This window comes from Perna viridis, chromosome 7, assembly GCF_037379345.1.
Source record: "Perna viridis isolate PV_CMFRI_1.1 ecotype Kerala chromosome 7, ASM3737934v1, whole genome shotgun sequence".
NCBI lineage: Eukaryota > Metazoa > Mollusca > Bivalvia > Mytilida > Mytilidae > Perna > Perna viridis.
The window spans coordinates 23,933,478-23,957,687 of record NC_142451.1 but is presented as its reverse complement, the minus strand read 5'-3'; the positions used below and the strand labels follow the sequence as shown (position 1 = coordinate 23,957,687).

At 31.8% G+C, this 24,210-nt stretch overlaps 1 protein-coding gene across 18 annotated transcripts; it reads left to right on the top strand.

Moving 5' to 3' along the window:
- Nucleotides 1–4,813: 4,813 nt before the first annotated feature.
- On the top strand, nucleotides 4,814–22,503 carry LOC148611905 (uncharacterized). 18 transcript variants are annotated; one of them, XM_088592898.1, is made up of 10 exons: nucleotides 4,814–4,833; nucleotides 10,174–10,360; nucleotides 11,707–12,696; nucleotides 15,488–15,511; nucleotides 16,175–16,228; nucleotides 16,669–16,947; nucleotides 17,214–17,300; nucleotides 18,771–18,818; nucleotides 19,066–19,530; nucleotides 21,929–22,503. In XM_088592898.1, exons 2-10 carry the CDS (start codon nucleotides 10,309–10,311, stop codon nucleotides 21,943–21,945), a joined length of 2,016 nt encoding a protein of 671 aa, XP_088449024.1. In that variant the 5' UTR covers nucleotides 4,814–4,833; nucleotides 10,174–10,308; the 3' UTR covers nucleotides 21,946–22,503. The 18 variants fall into 18 exon arrangements, with proteins under 18 accessions (XP_088449024.1, XP_088449023.1, XP_088449022.1 ...); XM_088592897.1 differs by lacking the exon at nucleotides 4,814–4,833 and adding an exon at nucleotides 5,884–6,022; XM_088592896.1 differs by lacking the exon at nucleotides 4,814–4,833 and adding an exon at nucleotides 8,057–8,162.
- Nucleotides 22,504–24,210: the final 1,707 nt, after the last annotated feature.

Below are 24,210 nucleotides of genomic sequence, written 5' to 3'. Positions count from 1 at the left end.
CTTTCTTTTCTCCGATACATAAATTGATGTTACCTACATGAAGCATTGAAGTCACTTTCGTATAAATAAATCCGTCATGGTTTTCAACGAACAACTAGCACTTTTTCTGGAGTACAAGTAATTTTTTTTCTTATATAAACGGATTTAATAACATCGCAATGAAGAGAGATATTTAGTCTGATCTAAAAAAAGCCTTTTTCGCTCTATGATAATTTTTTTGGCAATTAAATTTGAAAAGGAAAATATGTTATATCTCAAACAGTTAATTATTACGTACTCAAAAAGACATGATAATCATCGTATTATTTTATGCCTCAGTTAGGGATATCTCGATCGATATGGTGTGTCCTTCATATCCAATATAATCTTGGTGCTTTTAAAATTGTAAATAAAGCAGTAATTGATTACCAATCCGAAGCATTCTCCCTGTCTTTCAAGTGGCTCATGTCGTTCATTTAAGGAAGAAGACTTAGGGTAAGGGACATAACTCTTGAAATCAGTGATATGTTTGTATCATATTCAATCTCAACAAAGCATATCAAGCTTTCATTTGAAACTGAATAAAATCAATCTAAGTTACTTAAGTGCTTACATGAGATTGATGTAAAATGCTGAATAAAACGTTCCAAAGATTTGTAAGAATTGTGTCCCTTATCTTAGATCTACCTCCTTAAGTCGACATGCATTTATTCAATTTTACTTTTACCAAACTTTTCTGGTTATTTATCATCTTCGATTGGTGCGCAGTTCGCCATTCATATTATCCCCCCAAAAATAACGTTTTGATTACGAACCAATGTATAGCATTTGGACTGGACGTCGTCAGAAACTAATTTATAGGTGGTTTCTAATTTTTGAAAAGTTAAGTGACATAATCTGACAGGTTTTCATTTTTTTGTATAGCGCTTTTAGACTTTCCCATAACTGTTAGAAATAGAAAAAAAATCCTGTTTTAATCTGTTGTATACTGTTTGTTATTTTCGGCTCTATTTTCCTGAAGCCATTTTTTTATTTTGTCGTTCGTTAGCAGCCATTCGGGGAAGATTTTACAAAATTTTCTTTAAAAATATTTTTACACTCAAAACAGGACATCAAAAACGGAAGGAGGCGTAGCACATGTTAAAACAGGTGCTTATATGTTAAAAACAAAAAGACAAAAACAGACATAGCTAGATGCGAAAACAGACATAAAGTTAGAGAAAAACAAACAAACAAATGTGTTTCAAAGTCTTGGTCTAATATTAAAACGAGCCAAATTGTAAAATTAGATACATTGGTAAAAATAAAGTAATAATAATAAAAAAAAACAAAAAACAAAAAAAAATCAGACAAAATACATGCAGGTGTCGCAACGATGACTTGTCGATACATGGGGGTTAAAAACTATAGCGCGCTTTCTTTTTGCCTTTTCCTGTTTTTGTTTCTTCGCAAATGACTATCATTTTTTCATCAAAAGTACAAGGTAGATATCAAGCTATGACACAAAAAACTTCTTTTTGAGGAAAAACAGTATTTTCATAAAAAATAATGCTTCAGAATAAGGGTCTATTTTATGAACTCAAAATAAAAGTGAGAGTAGAAAAGTCTATTTTTAGTTCGACCTGTCCTGGTGTACCTAAGTTCGTGCCTTTTTTTTTCTAAATGGACCTAAAATTTAATGTGCATCTTTGATAGATTGAATTGTAAAGAAACCAACACTTATTAATGGTCAATCATATCATGGTAATTACCGTAGAAATTTTGAACCACGACCTTTATCTATGGACAACATATCCGGTTTACATAAGGAAGAGTCTTATGAATAACAGCGATGGACTTAATTTTTTGCGAATGCATATGTACATGTGTACGTGTGTACATGCTGCTGTTTTTTTTTGTTTTTTTGTTTTTTGTTTTGTTTTTGTTTTTTTTTTTTTGTTGCTTTCCATCACATAAAAAAAGTTTATGTTACGTTCTTAGAATGTCGTCATTGTCTAACTTTTACCTCAAACTTTTCAACACAAATTACATACTGTGTATCTGATGTTAGAGCATTATATGAATCTATGTCTCACTTCTATATTTTTGTTTAAATTGAAGCATTATCTTTAATTGACAATTGTCTATTGACTTTTTTGGTTGTGAATTAACTTTAACGAGGCCATATGCAATGATATTTTTTCAAGGAGAAATAAAATTCCCGAACAACTGTCAAGATGCGGTTACTTCTACTAAAACTGTTTTGTTCTTGTCATCTGCATAATACATTTATTTTGTTTAAATTGTTCTTTTTTGTTTGTCAAATCATCATATGTCAAATTTAAAGAAACTACGACCTCAAACAAAACGAGTCAACAAAAACAAAACCAACAAAAATCATAAACGTAATATAATAATTTGAAGTTAATAAATGAAGAACTCATAATGTATGGACAGCCGTTACAAATACAAAACTGGTAACATGCGTCTAAAAGCAGGCAGCTAAAGCGGTCTCTGTTTTTTGTTAGCCTTTCATTGTATAATATTTGTCTGGCAACATTCCTTCAATTTCTGCTTTTTTTGTTTTATCACAGCTTTTGCCGAAACTACACATACTTTTAATGCCTTGCTAGACATCTTGCAAGCACGCTTTTTAAAGATACATGCATATCGCCCAAAGACTGAAGTTACTACTTCATTTGTTTTACGGTTGACACTAATAAGCATAGATAGTGTGGCCATCTCTACCATGGCAACCGATTTGTTCTCCGGTTTTACATGGGAACTCGCGAATGTTCATAGAAAAACATTGAGGATGCTTAACCAACGAGTGCACCAGGTCCATACTTATAAATTGCAGTGGATTACAGGTTGTTAATTTTTCTTAGCTAGTTTTTTTTCGTTTTTTCTTTCAAATGGTGTTGTTGTCTGTTTATTTGGCCTAGTTATTGACCCCGGATTATGAATATTCTATCCCTTGTTGTGATCATGGTCTTCGTAATTTTACTCCCACCCTATCTGCATCATCTCTGTCTGAAATAAAACAGAACAAGGCAGACAAATCTTTCACCATAGTGGATATTGACTTCAGTTTAGATTGACAAATAATATTCTGATGGATAGCATTAAGTTATATGTAAAACAGGAAGAAGGAAGTACAAATTTAAATACTTGGTTAAACAATTCAAATTAAACTAAGGTCAAATCAAACTCGGAAAAGGTTATCGGTAACATAAACAACTTACAACCCTGTAGTAGTGCTAAAGTAATTTTCAGTACATTTCTATTATAGATGGCTTTTACTTGTAGGTGTGAAGAACATGTTTACTTAATGAAGCAATAGATTTCTTATCAATCATCTGATCATACAGCTTTGATCCCCCTTTTGTTGAACTTGTAAATTTTTTGTAAATACAAGAAAGTGTCAATACAAATTTTGTATGTCAAATTTCTTAAGTTTACATGTTACAGCATTACAATATTATTATAGTTATCAGGGGCGGATCCAGGATTTGAGGATGGCGTTAACTGAATTAAATGCTGTGCAAGGCAAAGCAAAAAATATTATGGGGTGAAACTTGTGGTAAAAAAAACTTTTTCTTACCGAAATGGGGGCCGTGGGGGGGGGGGAGGAGGGGTCGTACGCCCAATACGCCAGTCCTTGGATCCGCGCCTGGTTATACGACAGTGCATTTGTTACATTTCTGTTCCATTTTCTATCATGTTAAACCTGTAACCATTATAATAACACTGAATGAGAAATATCTTAATGTATACATGTATATTTGATCGCCATAGAAAAAAAAAACTTGAACCAATTACGTTTTTAAATACTTTTAGGAAGGTCAAGGCATTGGTCATGTTGAGGGAAAGATAGGCGGGTATCAAAACATTCTTTAAAAAATATATTTAAAAAGCCCCAAAAATAAAAAAAAACAACAAAACAATAAGACACAAATTTTTATGTAATAAAAATACTTTATAATCATGACGAAAGCACTGTCATATTGGACAGTTCGTTTTGAATATTTAGTATTTGTCGAACCAAATATCTTTAAAGGATATTAAAGCATTAAAATGAATCGTCTTATTTATGAATAGTAACTGGACTTGATCTTACAATTGACTCTAATTAACCATTTGTTTTCAAGTAACACTGCAGCTACGAATCACACAAAAGGTGATTCATGGTTGGAAAGCCTACATATGTTTATTTTTTAATTTTGTTAAAAATGTCATAGTTAACAGAAATTAACATGTGGGTTTTCATATAAGCCGTGCTCTAATAAGATAAAAATTATGTAGAATGTACCGTAACATTTACTGTAGAATTCAAAATACAATAGAAACTGTTGGATTTTCAATGTGGATTATCTCCTAAGAGCAGACAGATTAGAATGAATAATTATAATTTAATATTTCGTCATATAGACCTATAAAGCAACTATTAACAAAAATAAAAATGTGTAGCCTTTTTTGGGGTGTACCACATATTACAGAATTTGCATGATTCTTACAAGGACTACTACTTCAAATAACTTGATAGATGACTGAAGGGTCGCTGAGGTGTTTAATACAATGGCACTCAATTAACTTCAATTCTCTTTTATGGGTTGTATCTACAGAAAGTCGTTACGAGGCGGCATTTAAAAAATCTGAGCATATTTCGCCCCCCAAAAATTGTTTTTTTACCTTACATAAAACTGATTTTTTTGTATTAACAACAAAGCAGTGAAAAAAATCTAGAAAATGAATAGAAACATGATGACAAATTAGCAATAAAAAGCTTGATTTATAATCGATGCTAACAAAATACTAGGTATGCGGAAATTGTTTCATTAATTTAACCATTCATACTAAGACTGTGCGCTCTAGGTAAGCAAATAAGTTTAGCTTTAACATGTTTTGAATCCACGAAATCACATATTTTGAAAATTATTTTCGATTTTTTACTTGTGCAAAATTGAAATAATCAAAAGAACATTACGAAACTTCAGTTAAATAGTTTAATTCTAATTATGTTTTATAATCCAACACTTTCATTTGTCAATTCAAATATTTTCGAGAAAGGACTTTTTCTCAAAACCAGTTACCAAAATAGACGTTTATACTGTATAGATGTAAAATAAAATATTTTGAAAACTACAATAGGTTAAATGAAAAAAAAAAACTTTCTTCAGATTACACACATTACTAAAACAAATTTTTCAGACAGGGATACTATTTATTAACACGAACAAAACCTTCATCGTATGAAAAAGTGTATATTTATAGTTCATAACCACGCCGCCTTATTTCAAAGGTGCCTAACCAGTATGACCAATTTAATAAAACGATTCAATTTTCTAACGTATACCATTGTATAAAAGTAGTAAATTTACAGTACAGCAAGGGTTGTCGTTCTTCCCATTGTAAAACGCCAAAACAACATTCTTTTATTTGTTCATGTGATTTGTTTAGTATTTCTGATTTTTTTTTATTTCTTTGCAAATTATAATAGGGACTTCGCACATATTTTCTATTATACTTACAAAATCTTTGTGATAAAAATGCCCAATAATTTCACACATTGTTGACAATCAAAAAAAAAAAAAACAGTTTGGACAGTAATTTTTCAGTGTCACCCATCAAATTCTTTTATTGCTACAATTCTTAAACTACTCAGTACATTTATGTCAAATCTTTGAAAATAACAATTAACCGAATGTACAGTGAGTTCATTATTTTTTTTCACAATCACACAATTGTGTATGTGTGAATATATTTCTCTCATTATCGACAGTTTGTTTAGCTACACAGATATTTCATAGCCTAATTGTCATAAAAAGTCAGTTAAGAGCGTATTCAAACGCTGAATGTCAATATAATAGCCTCCTCTGTCACCATAATACTATTTGATATCGTAATGTTTTAGGATCAAATAAATAATAAAGACACATTAATAATTCAGTTGATAGACAAGATGTAAATGTCCAGAGGGATGGTTCTAGTTTGACTCCTACCTATCTCATGAATTGGATATTTAATTATTAGACATCATTCCAGGGAGCATATTTAAATTTGTGTAAGTTATTTTAATTTTAACCCACCTTGATCATATTTAAGATACTATCTGTTTTCTTATTTTTTTGGCATTAGTCAGAGTTGCCCATTGTTTCTTCTAATGTAAATCAATGTTTAGTTTAAGAATTAGAGATAATGACAGAACTTGTTTAAACTTGTCAAATTATTGTCTGCGCGACTAAGCATTGTCTATATGTTCGTTTTTGGAAAAGAGTACACTATTTTTGTTATATTTCCGACTTTATATAAAAAAATAGAATCATATACACGTTAATCTTTCAATTTTAAAATAATTTTCCGTTGACATTCCTTTTCATAATATGTGTAATCTAACGACTTTTGAATACGCGTCTATATAATGTACATGTATAAGAAACCAACAATTCTGTTTCGTATTGTTAAAAACACAATAAAGTGTAAAACCATCAGTTAAATCTTTATCGACGAATGATATATCGTGTTATGTTACAAAAGGGTGTACTTTTCACCGCTTTTATTCTTACTCAAAATACTTTATCAATTCGTGACGTTTTTGATCATTGAAAATATAACATACCCATTCAATAAAACAGTTATCAATACATTTAAACGTCATTAAGTCGTGACATGGTAATTATTATTCCTGACACACCCCATAACCACGACCAGTTCTGAACAATCTTTTCCAAAAAACAAATAGTATTTATTTCAAAAACACCAAAGACCAAAGATGGTCATAGTAGAATTACATGTCTTAAACGATCCTTTATATTTTGAATCACCGAATGTTCGTCAGCATTTAGGGAACAATTCATAATAAAAAATAAAGTCTCAAGTCAAAGTCTCGAAAGGTTGTTGAATGTAGATTTTTTTAACGGAATTATCTGTCATATTGTATTACGTCAATATAAGTACCAATTATTTGATTTTGTTCCAAAAAAATGAACCACTTAGAATTTGGTATTTCAATCGTAATTGATGTTATAGAATCCTTACATTTTGGTTCACTTTACAAATTCTAACTTCTTTGAAACTATAATATTAAACAAATACGCCCTTGCAACGTTTCGATGTTATACCTACTAGAATAATGTGTCAATCCTATCTGCAAGCAATAAAATACTTCCTTTGACATATCAAATGAAATTCAATCTTACATTTATTGCGATGTTTCGGTCACACATCGGTCAAAGAATACCGTTGCATTTTTGAAGAGCGCTTATTGTATTAACTTTGTGTATAGGAATACGTTTGTCAAACGCTGCCGCTTAAGATCTCTTTCCATGTAGTTTAGTAACACTTGTGATATAAACTATGCAATGAAACTGTCAATGACCACACCGCTGTCAGGAAAGCTGTTCGCAAATATGATAGTTCTGTCATTAAACCAGTGTTTATCCTGACAACTTTATAGCTCATCGTGAGTATCACGGAGAGCAATACACCGTTTACAAGACGAAGTTTTGAACAGTTACTGTAATAAAGCATGCTTCTTGGTTATGATATCAATGCTGTTATATTTACTAGCTTTGTGTGGAAATAAATGTTATGCGTGTATATAAGGTTTTTAAAAGGGTTTTTGTCTTTGTTTTTTACTCTGGCAGAGATTAATCATTTAAAGCTCCTATCTCAATTAATACACAACAATGACAAAGGTTCAACCTGCATACAATTTAATTAATCAAATAACTTATTTTATGTGGTGTTATATTTCTGAAAATTGAAACAGAGCTAGTTTTCCTTATTGAACTATGTATTAATAAATACAAAAATTATGAAATATAAAGCTCCTTATTTTTGTCAAAATTTTCAATTCCTATGTTGTCCACTGAGTAAGCCTGTGTTTTTAATTCATCGTTTTTATTATTTGAAAAAATAAATTATGCACTAAAAAGGAACAAAGCAAAATATATCTATTTTATTTGTTAATATTTGTCATTAAATTTGATCCACAACGATCTATGTTCTTTTTAATAGAGACAAACATAAATAAAAATCGGTATAATAAGGATAAACATAAAACCAATGTTTCACAGATACATGACCGAGACACCTGTATTATTCCCGCATTCAATTTATATCTTAAATAGTAGTATGTCAATCACTGCCGTAAGCATTGTGTGAACATTATTTGTCCTGAGTGTCCCCAAAGCGGTCCAAAAGTAAGTTATTGTAAATAATTTCATAATTTTGTAAATAATATTTTGATAATTTATATTCTAATTTTTATTATTATTACATAAATGTATATGATACCATTTAAAGGATAACTCTGTCTTACAACTTAACTTATATTAATTGAATAGGTCTCGTGATTAAGTATTTGTTTCTGCTTGATAAAATTGAAATAAGCGATTAACTGTATCAAGTATTTGCAGTGCATTATGTATATCCTCCGAGGGACTTGGTTTGGGGTGGGTTCGACCTATTAACCCAGTTAAAAGTGTCATAGATAAATTTAGCTTGACATTCTTATACGCTATATTTTATAATTGTTTTATACACGTTTTCCAAGAGATTGACCAGCAGATGAATCGATCGTTAGCATTTAACGCTCCATTATTTCGAAACAGAGGACACAAGATGGATAAACAAAAGGTCAATGTTTTGAAAAAAAATATTTCTTTAATTAGCCGAAACTCTCAATTAGTAATATTCTTTTATTCATAATTAAAATGGGAAATATAGTTTAGAATCACGAAACTTCTAAAATATTTAAATGAACAATCAAAAACTCCTAACAACCGTTTAAAATAGTTATTGCGAAACGTGCTTTTGTTACGTGTAGTTCTCTTATCAATATAATTAAAACATATTTAATGCGCTTATGTTTTAATCAATCTCTTTTTCAAGAACTCATTTAATTTCATAAATCCCCACTTTTTCTAACATGTGTCATAAAATGGTTTGGTAAGATGTAAATGTTTTTTTGTCAACAAGTATTACGTATCAATAAATTTTGATTTATAGTTTTCTTGAAATGAATGGCTATGTTTTTTCTGTCTTTAACATATAAATTGGTCATGTGCTTCTGATTAATACAAAGTTGGTAATAGACATTGTTAGTGACGTTACATTTCTTGTAGATAGGTTGTTTTTGTTAGAAATGAATTTCTCCCTTAAAATTGTGGTTAAAGACACAAAAATAGACGTAAACACAATATGTGGTAAAGATAGCCAAAAACAAAGGTCACACATAAAAAAAATAAATAAATAAAAAGAATGACTGTCTTTTGTTCGAAGTCATTCGATTATTTGACAGGAAATGTGACAACAACCTTTGAAATAGTCACCATGAAACAAAACATTGGGCCATCAAAGTGGTTTATGTGATCTTATTTAAAGAATTTGGGTCGGCAAAATAATCCCAAAAAAGTGTAAAAATGCTTAAATGCGATTTCCGTGTTTATCAAATAAAACTTCTTTACATAAGTCATATAAAAATGATATCACAATGGAAAAGCAGAGATTGAGAAATGCGAGCAATGGCAAAAAATAATAATTACTACTAATAATAAAAAACAAAACAAAACAAAGCAAAAGCAATCAAGAAGGAAAAAAAAGAAAAAAAAAAAAAAACAAACAAGCAAGCAAAAGAATAAAAAAAACCCACAAAAACACTCCCCCCCCCAAAAAAAAAAAACAAAACAAAACAAAACAAAAAAAATCAAAACCGATCAAAAAGGAAGAAAAAAGAGAAGAAAACAAACAAAGAAGCCAAAGAATAATAAAAAAAAAACTTGAGACTGCAAAAACTATGATTTAATAAACTTGACCGAAAACTATTGGATAAATCAATGAATTAGGAGTTGGTAAGACTTATAATAAATAATGTCATGTGCAATATAGTAAAAAACGTCATTTAATTATTTATTCATGAACTCAATACACTAATTTGTCCATCATTATATTTTATAGAGCACATGGTTTTTAGTAAAATCGTGTGCATAAACGTACATGTGGTAAATGTGTATAGCGATGACGTATTATATATTGTCTTGTGACATATGATGCATTACACTGAACAAAGGAAATTCAAGTCTTTTTATGCATTGAAAAACTTTGATAAATTACAAATTTAACCATTTCAAAATTCAGCGATACATGAACTGGTGGGTCATGAAATAGGCTTTGTTGTAGATTGATTGATCAAGGTATTTAACTCTATTTCAGGACCATCCACTTCACATTTAGTTAACGAGAAGGGCCACTAGTAAAAATTCCTCCTCTGGACAAATTCCGGACAAAAGATTAACATTTACAGAACTTAGGCGGTATTTTTCTTGGATTTACAGAAAAGACACAAACATGAAACTTTTTATACTGTTATGTACAACGTGTTGTTTGGCAACAATATCAGGTAAGACTTAATTTCTGCTGTAAGTTTATACATGATTTTAATGAGTTCAGTAAGTGATAATTTGCGAGTGCTGCGAGATACTGTCAAACAATGTAGCAATTTGTCGTTTGTAGTATAAAACTTTGATTGATCAAGGAAAGTAATATTCTTTGCTGACATATGGTGTGAATTTTCTTGGAACTTCGTAAGTTTATGATTAATAATGTACACATTTTAGACAGATATATATATATATTTTTCAACATTTTTAATGAAAGTACCTTGTGCATGTCCTGAACTCATATACACTAATTCAAAAATATAAATCATATAAATATCACAAATTTTGGTATGTTGTACACGAGTTTCAAGGAGTAACCTTTCATCAGTAGCATTAGAACCTAGTACGTAGGAACTACAAGATTAAAAAAAAAATAAATTGTATACAAAAGGTACTCGAATCAAAAACATGTTAAATAGAAAGCAAAATAAAGCACCTATAAGTTCTACAAGAGCATATCAAAAGAGCAAAACTTATGTAGCCGATGTTTAATACAAGTAACAAAGGTTCAGTGTTTTAGGGGTTTGTATTGGTAAATCCGTCTTATCTTCTTATGGATGGATAGCTTTTGCTGTATTTTAGTCTTAAAAATAGGATAATGAATGGAAATTGAAAAAAAAAAAAAACTATAATATGACCATGGGTGCCGAAGAACGCCTAGATTTAACGAATGTGCGGAACTTATTCGGCACACGAATTCAATCTTGCTGCGTTCTTGGCACGAGTGATCATATTTTGGTTATTCACGATTGATTCAATTGCTTATCCTATTTATTATATAGATTTCCTCGGTAAATTACTAATTAAATAACACTATAACAATTAAGTTGAAAATGATAGCACTTTCCGTATATCCCTTACATCTTTCATTTCTTGCATTATAAAGATACAACATCGTTGCTTCTAGGAGACAATTCGACTGTCTTTGTGGATATAAACCACTAAAATCCTCAAAAATCTTTCGTAACATAGTGTTAGCCAATCATTTTATCTATATAATAAAAAAAGAAATCACTCTTTAAATGTTATTTTTTATGTCTATGACATTTGTTTTTGTAAACGTTATTCTTGATTTATGCAATATAATCTATTTTGGTTGTTGGACTTATCGTTGATTAATCAATTTTTGTGAAAAACCTTAATTTTTGTTCTAGAAAATAAATCGTTAAAGAATTTTATCTAATGCATTTCCAACCAATTGTGAAAAAAATAACACTTGTTTGAACGAAAATAATAGTTTAATTTTCTTTGTTTAAAATAAAACCTGCAACCATACCTTTAAATATCACACGCCATTTCTTTTAAGCCCAGCAACAAAGAACACAGACAACAGGCACAAATACAGCACAAACAACAGGCGGAACTAGAGGACAACAGTTTGGCGGCGGTGCAGGTGGTGGTAATGGAGGATTTGGAGGGGGAAATCCATTTGGGGGTCCATTTGGTCCACCAGGGGGAATGATGGGTCCTGGCCCTACCGGATTTGGATTCCCTCCACGTTTTGGCGGTGGACCCCCATCTGCGTTTGGAGGTTTTGGTGGGGGTCCTGGAGGTCCACCAACCATGCAATTTGGCGGACCACCTGCTTTCGCTGGTGTTCAAGGATTTGGAACTCCAGCTGGAGCTGGAAATCTAGGCAATTTTGGTGGTGCAGGAACAGGTGGTGGCAACTCATTGGCCACTAGTCAGTTTGGTACAACTGCTGGAACACAAGGTGGCGCAGGTGGTACACCTGCAACACAGTTCGGAGGTACTCAACAAGGAGGATTTCCTGGAGCAGGAGGATTCGGTAGCCAACAAGGAGGATTCCCTGGTGCAGGTGGATTTGGTGGAGGCCAACAAGGAGGGTTTGGTGGAGCTCAAGGAGGGTTTGGTGGAGCTCAACAAGGAGGATTCGGTGCTCAACAAGGAGGATTCGGTGGACCTCCACCATTTATGGGGTTCGGTGGATCTCCACAATTTGGTGGCTTTCCTGGTGCCTTCCCCGGAGTCAATGGAATGTTTCCACCAACAGGTGGTTTTGGTGGGGCTGGTGGTGGTATGGGTCAATTTGGAGGACAGAATGGAGGGGCTGGACAGCCAGCGGCCAATAATCAGTTTGGTGGAGCTGGAGCAGGGGGGATGGCAGGATTTGGATTTGGCAGTGGAATGAATCTCGGAACTTTACCACCAACAGGTCTGTTTACAGGAATAGAACAGGGTGCCACGCTTTTAGACCCACTTACGGGAAATAGAGTACGACCTTTGTCAAACGATGTAGCCAATAATGCAATCGCCACAAGAAGAGGGACTTCAGGTTGGTCATGCATGAAAAGATTTCATGTAGAATGACTATCTTAACTTTTTGCACAAAAATGGCTTGGGACGTAACACAAAATAGATATTGTCATTATTCTGAGCATGATTGACTTAATGAAGTTAATTGAACAGTTAAAAATCAGCAATATATCTTTTTAAAATTTATTTTTACTTTTGAATTGTCTCTGACTATCGTTACTAAGGAATGCATGTTTATGGAAACTATGCCTTAAATATTGTAAAAGACAAGAAAACGAGCAAACAAATGAAAAGAAAAAAAAATGCATTTTTTTTTTGATTTTGGATTTAGTATTATGATGATAAGTATTGAAAAGGTTCACGAAATTTTATCCAACGCAACAAAATAATGACAAAAATAAATTTTTTACACCCGAGCACCCCTTTCCACCAAAAATAACAGGAGTCGCGTATCATGCTCTGATACGGTACTTATGTCTAATAAATAATGAATAGTAAAAATATTTACAAATTTGATACAATTTTTATAAAAAGTTCTAACGTTTTAGAGCATAGATACCTTCTATTTCCTTTAATAAATAACGTCTGACTTACAGTACTTATCTTATGGCAGTAAAAAAAATCGCATCGACTTACTTTTTTCTACCTTTTGAAAAATTGTATTAACAAAACGACAAATTTTTACTCTAGGATATATTTTGTCACTGTTAAATTTTTTCTCTCTCTCAATTTATACACAACTAAGAGTTTCACATTCAAAATGGTCGATACTGTATCATACAGCAGACTGGTCACACGTAAATTGTAGGATATCATACCAACACACTTGTACAAATGATCGGTATCATATCAAACCAACACGTTTGTCTCAAGTGATTGGTATCATATCAAACCAACACGATTGTCTCAAGTGATTGGTATCATATCAAACCAACACGATTGTCTCAAGTGATTGGTATCATGTCATACCTATAGACTGTCATATTTTAAGTACTGTATATCTCTCCTTGACATAGATTGCACATAGTAGCTGTCTTTTGGCAAAGCACGTTATAACATTCTTGTTTATGGGTTCTGACTAACGTATTACAAATGAAGGTTATAGTATGGTGTGTTCTGTAAAATATATTCATATAAAACGATGACGTAACATACTGTTATAAAGGTTTATCAATTAGACATTAGATTAACGGAACTACTGTTGTATGTAACATAACACTCATTTAGTTATATCTATGTAGTTTTTTCATCTTTGTTTTATTTTAATCCCTTCTCTTCTTCCTTCCATGGTTTGATATTGAATTAATAATTTTCACCCCTTTTAAAAAAATATATTTTGGGCTAAATCAACATGATTTTTTTTAAAATTGTTTTAACTTCAAACTCATCATTACTTTACCCAAATTAGAATGTGATTTATTCTTAACTGACATGGTTATACTTCAAGTATTAATACTATAGAAACTATTGTACAGCGTACCCTGTCTAAATAAAACCCCCTTGAGACTTTAAAAAGTACTCGGTAAAGGGAAGTGTTTGTTTTATACAGATTCAAAATGTATTGGAATCGATATGATGAGATTTCAGACGGAATCTGTTTCAGACAGTTTATTCATGGTTCGATTTAGAAGAATTCCACTATAATTGCTTTGCGTATAGCTAGTATAATAATGCTTTGCAAAATCATAAAACATGCTTCAGCTGACTAATGCTTATTTCCTTTACAGCGCTTTTACGGGGCGGCAGGAGAGGAAGGAATAACATGATTGTACAAAGAACGAGAATAACACCTAGACTACTTACAAGTACGCAGCGATAATAATACGCATGCTATACCACAGTTCTATTTATAGCAATTATTGTACTTAGAAAAAAAAACAATGTGTTTTTTAGTAAAGGATTTAATTATTTTTTGCAAGCGAATTGATCAAGTACTTCACGCAAAATGATGCTTTAATGCTTTGATGCTTCGATGTTTATCTTTACAATGAATGGATTAATAATTATTCTACCTGATCCATTCCTTTGCTATGATCCTTAAGCTTTATGGCTTATGCTAGTATTTATTTTATAGATAGAAGAAGAGCTTTAACTGCAGCTAGACGGAGAAATGTTATTAGACCACGTAAGATTCCCTTCTCGCTTTATTACTTTTAAGCCTTTAGGTAGTGCATGTTCAAAGGGCAAGTCACAGCGTCGAATGTTTTGGTAGACGACAATCGACGGGCAATACTCTGAAAAAGGTTTTATTATGAATTTAATTACCCGTCAGCCACTTTACTGTAATCAATTTCTTAGATATACAAAAGTGAGTATCTGTTTGTGTCTATATATATACAAACGTTTCAGAATGTGACGACTCTCTTTGTTACATTGCTCCATCGGATCAAATTGACACAGGGAAGATATGTAAACGTAAAAAAGGGTCGGCAGTACGAGTTCGAGTCCCGCGGAGGGAACGACCAAACATTTGCATCGCAAATTTGACAGTTCTAACATCGTTGGAAATTTTTCAGACCTTTCTATACGTATATATATGTTCATGAATGCATGTGCCAGTATTGCTTAATTTAGTGCATCGTAAGTTCACCCTAATGGCACTTGGAAACTGTAGTATTTTTATTATTCTAAAAATAACGAATCATTTTATTCCTCGAAATATTATCTGTCATTTTCATATACTGATCCAGTAACACTATAACATTTATGATTTGTTGAATTGGTTTTTGTCGAGAGCCACAGACAAAAATCACATAATCTCTTAGGCTAAATAAGGTTTTTCATCTGTTTTTATCTTTTTACACTTTCAGGAGCAAACACTGGAGCAGCTGCAGGTTAGTCTCGTTTCAATCATTTAGCATGATTTTTTTTATGTTACTAACAGCCTTTTCAAACAATGCTAGTTATATCTTGGTCAAAGTTGCGTTCCTGATACGATACATATTTTGTTCAATTGGTTGTTTTATTAACACATATTTAAAAATTTGAAACCTTCTATTCACGTGTCTTCAATTTTCAAGAACTCCAACTTTATGCAACATAAACTAGCATTATTGTATTGGAATGGGTACTAACATCCTACAAAGTCATCTTTTCTCCGTCACTTCAGTGCCTTTATTCAAATTATAGTAGACAAAAAATAATGAAGTCTTAACAGTTTACAATATAATTGTTTGTCATGATAGAAAAAAACAAAGAAAAAAGAAAAAAAATGACGTACACTGTCAGTAGAATACAAATCTACGTCAATTTCTTCTATTAAGTAGGTAGACCTAGGTAAGGGACATAACTCTTGCAATCAGTGATATGTTTGTATATATTCAATTTCACCAAAACCTTTCAAGCTTTCCTTTGAAACAGAATGAAATCAGTCCAAGTTACTTTGATTCTTCCATAAGATTGATGTAAAATGGTGAATACAAACGTTCCAAAGATTTGTAAGAGTTGTTACAATTACCTTATGTCTACTATATTAACACAGCTATCCATATTTTCAGGGATGACATCCACTTCATTTACAGGATCTAATAGTTTCACTCCCTCATCAACAGGTCAGAATGTTTTTCTTCTTGCTTAAGTAGGCAATTAGAATAGTTTTGTAACAGAAGTACTGCTTCACATATACATACATACATATATAAATGTAAAGTCGATTTGCAACTGTCCGCACCTGCAACAAATCTCTTTATGATATGCAGATATTTACAATACGCAAGGCGAATGACGTATGAATATGACTTTTACCTTAAACCTATATTTTTATAGTGCATATAGCGTCTTTGTATATTCTCTGCATAACTTAATATATCAGCAGCTCTATTCAAAAATTGAATGTCAAAATATATTCAATATCATTGCAACGCTTTCAAAGCACATTTTAAAACTGAAACTTTGCACTGCTTTGCCCCTGATTGCTTTGTCAATTAAATGAATTTTGGTTTTTTACTTTTGCAACAAATAATCATCTTACATTGATGATTTTTCATTGAAGTTGATTTAGCAAATTTTGCATTATTCCAACAACCAACGCAGCAGCTTCCCTTTCAACCACGAACCAGCTTTTCAATGCAAGATTCGAGCATTGCAGCGTCACCAGGTGTTACGTCTGGTTTAGATAATAACGCCGTCACTTCCGGCTCTTCAGCAATGGACGCGACCGGACAAAGCTCTGGAGGAATTGCAGAGTCCTCTAATATCATAGAATCCACCGGGTCTAATGGGTTCGGATTAGACAACGGAGGTGACGCATTCTCACAGACTATTTCTCAAGGTTGGCGTTTTGTACCGTATGTCTCAATCATTGCAATTTCGCCGATATAACTTCTCACGTTGGAGGTTGCTTGTGGTAGTTTTTTTCAGTTCATTTTAAGTAAATGTAAGGCTTAGAATTAGTGTACCGTCCCTGATGTTTGAAACTTCCTCCTCTATTTATATAATTTCACCTGAAGTACTGGTTGACTGTTTTATAATAGCTTCTTTCATTTATGTAGTTGTATGTCGTTTTTCTGCTTTTAACTACATTTTGATTCTCTTCAGCAAATGATATATCTGATATCCATGATATCGGTGCAAATACCACAATTACTTTAGATGAGTGGCAAAGACTTGTCGATCAAGCAAGGGGTACGTCGGGTGTTTAACGGAAATCTAGAATAGTGCTAGATAGATTTACTATAGGTAGAAATCCCAATGTTTGTTGTTGAAAACGTAAACCTTTTACCTTTTTACAGGAGGTAAATGCAACTTGCCTTTTCCTATGACCCCCTCCACGTTTGATCCTTTTTATACAATGTAAACGTTCAATGTAAAATGAGTATACTTTCATTATTGACGTTATATTCGTTTAATTGTGCAAAATTTGTGATTATAAAAGTTTAGTTCCTGGCCAGATAAAGGCTTTTGCATCTCTTGTTGTTAGAATATGATATCTGTATTTGTTCTCCCTCTTTTGTATCACTCAGGCTTTTTATTATCGGAAAAGTCCCATAGGATGCTAAATGCTTTACCTAAATTCTTTCCCTAATGGCTTCTCGCAAATGCTTTCATCTGCTTTGCTCTCTTAGTGGAAACAACGGCAAAAACACACAAAGTTTGATCGAATTGTCCTTTTCCAAAATTTCTATAGACATTGAATTTATTTTTCCTTGAAAATTTACCGTCTTTGTACACAATTATGATGTTTTATTGCTTCTCATTATTTTAGCCAGTGACATCTAAGCTGTGAAATTTGAAGCCTTTTGTTTCAGAATTTCTTTGATATGCCTTTCAAATATTTAATTGACATATCTAATTTACAATAAGTCCAATATCGATTTTATCAATAACTTTTTGTTTCTATCAATATAGGAGTAACTGGCGCTACCATGTCTATAACTGGTTTACCACGTCCATCCCAGGTCATTGGACTCGGTGTTAATCGTGGTAAAATTGTGTCCAATATAGCTCATTATTGTACTAGCTACTTGTTTTTTTCGTCATTAACTTTCTATGAGTCATAGAAGAGTTATTGATGTATTTATCAAAAAGCAGGGTTATGCTAGCGACTGTCGTATTATACCCTTCTTGCTAAGTAGAATATGTCTATATTCAATGAAATATATTGCATCTTTTTGAGCTTTGGGCAATAGAAATAGGCTAACTGCTTTAAGCCTTATCAGTTTCCTATGCCTAAAACTACCTTTCTGGCATTCAAATGTTTCAGTTCATACAAACTATGCTTACCCAACAGTTTCCATTCTATATTCGCCAGTATACAATAAACATACACATGCTACCTGCAATTTCCCGCTCGCTTCTTAGTCACTAGCTTAATTGAACATATAGCTCGAAAATGATTTTTGAAAGTTGAATTTTATTTTGTTTGATAATACAGTTGTTATACTATATTGATGTTATTAACATTAATACTTTTTAATTAAAAATTATCAATATTTTTAAAAAATTAATAATGAGTCTTTTCTAATCAAATGTCTATCTAGGGTATTGCAAAATTGAAATTTGATGTAAACATAGCATTTGTTTTCAAATCACTCTTTGATATTAATATTTTTTCACTCGTATAAATCTCTCTTTATCTTATTCGCCCATATACAGGTGGAATCACTGGCTCCACTCAAACTCAAACCGCAAATGGAGCTGCTGGTAAATAATTCTTTTACTATTCTTTCTATCCTACCTCCAGACTCAAACTATTTTGACACTCACAATGACAACATTTCATCTTCTAAATAATTGAAAAAGCGTTCCCTTTCATTCCTCATGTATTGACTATATTTATCTTCTGAAGAAAGTTCAATAAGGCTATTGTAAGTTCAGTTCTAGCATTTCTTCATTGTCATATGAATAAAGGATAAAGCTAAAACTTAGTCCGTACCTGTTAATTAATCAGGTGGTACAGCTGCAGGAGGTTTTGGAGGAAGCGGCGCATTCACAGGAATGCCAGGTATGACAGGAATGCCAGGGCTTGGAGGTATGCAACAACAAGGATCCTCGTCTCAATTTGACATGAGTTCAATGATGGTTCCTCCTATGGGTGGAGCAGGTGGTATGCAATTAGGAGGCATGCAATTTGCAGGTATGCCACAGCTAGGTGGAGCTGCAGGTGGAGCTGGTATGTTTTCTGGTATGAGTGGTACACAGCCTAGCACTGGTTCAGCAACTGGAGGTCAATTTCAAGGTGCAGGAGCTAATAATGGTATGTCGTCTCAACAGGGTCAACCGATCACACCCTTTACAAATACTTTCGATAATTTCGGCAGTGGTACATCAGCCGGTACTACGGGAAGTGGGAACACACAGAATACTGGAAGCCTACCAGTGATGCCCAACCCTTCAATGTTCCAAACAGGATTCGGTAATCCAGTTGATTAATATAACACTGCAAGCCTGTCTTTTCCACCTGCTTGGAAATATTTTGCTTTAAAAGTATTTAAACTGAATTTATACATCAGTGCATTGCGCTTATCGTGATTATGACGGAATTATCAATGCTTATTTGGTATCATTGCTTTAAGCATTCTTGTAAGTGATCCTAATACTCTTAGTCTTTATTCTTCTTCTTACTCTTCTAATGCAAATGGCTCAGGACTTGTCGATTTCTATAAGACGGATTCTTCGATATCAGTTAAAAATAGTTTGAGAAAAGGAAATTAAACAAAACGAATACATAAGAAGAATTCGTTTATGTTCATTGTTGTGCTTGAATTTTGATATTACAGACAATGACGTGACCTGAATTAGTCAAATGAAAATGCCCACTAAACTATTGTATAAGAAAGGCGGCGACTTATAAATCATTATAAGACAAGTAAATCGAACAATCTATCATAAACCTTTTATTGTCATATGTTCGAAAACAATGTCTTTTACTTTCGTTACTCTTCTTTTGTACTGTTTCAACCCATGTAAACGTGCTTTATGAACACATTTAACCCTGTTTCACTTCATTAGACTGATTTTGAAAAAAAGTAATACTTAAATTGTAGTCTATTTTGGTTTCATTGAAGTGAACATTCTATTATGAAGTGCATCGTAAAAAAAGTGATAAACACATGACCAGCATTTCGTGAAACTCATTGGCTGCGTCCATTCAAAAAACTAATCCTATCAGGATCGAAATGTGTTTGTTCAAAACTTAAGTATAAAGAATTGCACAAATAAGAACATGTTTAAATCTTACAGAGTGCGTTTGTCAAAGCGTATGTTTTAAGGAAATTTGTTTTACTTTCTTTAAATGAATGGGTCACGTTTTGTTGGATTTAATGAGAAGAATTCATTTCAGTCAAGTCATAAAATGGTTGTAAAATAGAATGTCTTGAATAATTTGGATCTGTTTTCAAGGGACATATACTTTGTACTATGCATAAAACTCTTTTTCTGTTCTGGTTTTTCAGCTTTTGATAGAAACTTGTTTACAGTTTCTTTTTCGTAATGTGTGTTTTTTTTTATTCAAAAACTTTTGTAATCTTTTCCTCTTCATCCATTTCCAAATAGAAATAATAAATAAATCTCGAAATTTAACTAGTATATGTTATAAGATATAGTAATATACTCTAGAAACCAAACTCTTATTTTTTTATTTATATTTCCAAGATTTATTTCACCCCGATCATTTAACAATTTCTTTCCTCAACAAAACAGTTCCTTTTATTCTGCAAAATCCACTTTAACAAATTAACTAACAGTTATAGTATATCCCTTACATTATTCATATCTGATTGTCATTCAAAAATGTTTATTTTTCATTAAACTATATAATCAATTTCCAACAAAATCATTTTTTGCAATATTTGCAATTTCATACAATCAATTCATTTTGCTGAAACACAATATTACTGGAACATAAATCAATTTTTAGAAGTGTAACTTCTTGAAATAGACGATTAAAAAATGTTACAATATAATTTTTCCAGCTGATGTAACGATATTAAATTCATTTTGATATACCTGTTTTGGATTTATAGAATCGCTAGTGAATGAACTGTTAAGGTTTGATGGCGTAGACATGTCCCAGTTTACGGCAACAGGGAACACCGTCGGTAAGATCTACCCACAAAATACTCGTAGAGTTAGCTCCCTGTTTAATACCGACTTTCTTCCTCTCTTTCTTTATCCAACGTATATTACCCTTTACAATAATATGTCTTTCAAAGTTTATAAGTACATCTCGTCATTTTTATTGTAATGCATGATCAAGTGGTTATGGGTTAAATATATTTCATTTTTTTACCATTTCACTCGGCACTAGTTATAACAAAAAGCAATGCACATGCAGAAATTATATATTCGCACTTCTGTATTATCAATCTTTTACTCAAAGTTGTGACTCTCGAAACCACCATTCACGAGTACCTACAGTCTTATCCAACGTCTTAGCTATAACGTGGACCGGTTTCGAAATAAGCTGTTAATTGATTATTTGGCGAAAATGTAATTAAAATATTCATATTTTCCGATTTATACACGTGGCGTGTTTTATAACAAATGTTTTAAAATATACTTTATTACATTTAACTTTAGCACACAAGGTGATGTACACAAGTTAAATAATTCAAGCAATCAAATTTATTCTTTATTGCAAGTACATATTCAAAGCTAGAAAATACTTCACATAATCTTTGCTTTAAAAATGCATTTCAATAAGCAAACATTTTATATCTATAACAGTATGACGTTTAAAGTAACAATGGATTCATTAGCAGTTTCGTCGATGCCTGTTTAAAAAATCAATGGTGGTTTTTTATTTCTTCTAGGGGGCCAACAAGGTTAGAGAGAAGACTTAGTGAGATGTTCAGCTATAAAACCTGTGCACTGAATTTGACATTAAATATATTAATATTATACTGATATACATGTAGATATGTATAGAACACATATCAATACCCACAATTTGTTTCTCCTTAAACAGGGATAGTAAAAAAATGTGTATCGTATCTGAAGATTTGTTTTAACGAATTGTCGCCAGTTGTATGACTAATTTAGACAATCTTGCTAAATGTTTCCGTGTGTTATAAAGTATCCAGAGATCTGAAAGCAACAGCTTATTTTTTAACAGCAGATACAATTAAAGGGCAACTTTTAAACTTATATTTTTAATATAAAAAGTCAAAGCAAATTGCAAAGTGATGTTTTCGATAATTGACATTAAAAGCTGGTATGTTGTTATGGGGCAATAAAATGTAAGAAATGTTCCTGTCTCAAAACATTCTTTTTTTAATGATTTGTAAATTAGTATAGTTAGTTTTTAAGCACTTGGAAACTGGTTTTTCTAAGTTGTTATAAGTAACTTGTAAAAAAGGGTGATGTAATAAAACTTTTGTAAAAAATATCTTTTGTTTTCCTTTACTTCCCCCTAAGATATAAAAATACACACTGTAAATCACTGATTGTTACCATAAGGCAAAACCGATTAACACAAGAGAATGAAGGCACTAAAGAACAATGAAAATGGATTGTCCATATTTTTTGTTAACCGCATGTAATTTGTTATGTGGTTCTTACACGTCTAACAGCATGAATCATGAAGGTTAATTTTGGTGAAAGTAATTTTGTATTGGGATTTAATGTATTTTTGTATCTTTTGTTTTGTTATATTAGGTAATTAGTACTCTACAACCACACTGTCAATGCGTATAATTTAAGAAAAAAAGAACTTTTATCTTAATATTTTTTACAGTGAATCTTATTTTAACTGAACCTCTTTTTGAATGAATAATTTGCTCGATTTAGTTTTTCGGTTTATAAGGTTCTATATTTATTGAAATAGATAAAGAATTGTAAAACTTGTCTGATTTAGCAGGGTTCGGTCTATACATATTTCACTGTATTTTAGTACCAGTCTTTATAAAAATCAGACGGGAGGTGATTTAATCATGTCAAAACCCCACAGTTCTTTTTCTTGTTCAGAAACCGTTATAGATCGCGTAATCAGTCTTAGTTTTTCATTAGGGTGTTGCACTTTTTAGGTAAAAATTACATAGATTATACATGAATTTGGCACTATCAAGAGTTATCGTTCTTGATTTTGCTTGATTTGGTTGATTTTAGTGGGAGATAATTTAGTGATTTTCTCAAAAGTGCCAGAACGAATACAAAAATAATTTTCGTTATGTGAACATATAGCATATGTAGACTGAAAAAAAGCATTGTTTGTTTGGTGGGTTAATCTATACCATGAATTACTATACCATTGGCAGTGTCTGAATTTTATGTGGACTGGTACTTAATACGCATAACTATCACATTCCTATGCAATAGGCTTCTTTGAAATGTTTTATTTAAAGATGCATCAATCATTTTTACTTATGATTAGATAATACAAATTAAATCACTTTCTGTTAAAGTACACATTTTTAGTCAGTTCAATAATTCAAGGTCACAATCGAGGTCAACCAAAGCAAAAACCTTTAGAGCATTTGGAAAAGATAGAAACCATATATTGGCATAACAACAAAACATATTGGGACTATTCTCCTTTGCCTCAAATTTTGAATCATAAATCAAGCAAAACAAATGTCACTGTTTATACCGTAAACATATCGACATTTGTTGTTGAGACACGGCAACATTGATAACGATTAACGAAAACAAAGTAATCAAAAAAATATTTGGAAGTTGCAAGTTTACATCGTTAAAATGGACAAACAATACTCCATACTCATACATTGTAGTTATATTGAACTTTACAATTGAACTTTACAAATATGTTTTAACTGCCGTGTTTGTATTTCCAGACTATTATAACTACTTTCATTTGAATGGATTTAATACAGGGTAGTAACAAAAAAAAAAAAAAAACAAAAAAAAAAACAAAAAAACAAAAAACAAAACAAAAAAACAAAAAAACAAAAAACAAAAACAAAAAACAAAACAAAAAAATCGTACTGATAAAATCAAGGCAGTATACAGAATTAATCTTGTCTTGCACCTTTTTAATCAAAGAAATAAAACTATTGTTATCTAATTTACAAATATTTCTGATACATCAGCCAGGAGAAGTTTATCAGCTAATCAAAGACGAAGTGGAGCAAGGGCA

Coding starts and splice junctions, on each gene's coding strand:
- LOC148611905 (XM_088592898.1), top strand. CDS start 10,309: ATGAAACTTTTTATACTGTTATGTACAACGTGTTGTTTGGCAACAATA. Junction 17,301..18,770: donor ACTTGTCGATCAAGCAAGGG/GTACGTCGGGTG, acceptor GCCCATATACAG/GTGGAATCACTGGCTCCACT. Junction 18,819..19,065: donor AACCGCAAATGGAGCTGCTG/GTAAATAATTCT, acceptor TTAATTAATCAG/GTGGTACAGCTGCAGGAGGT.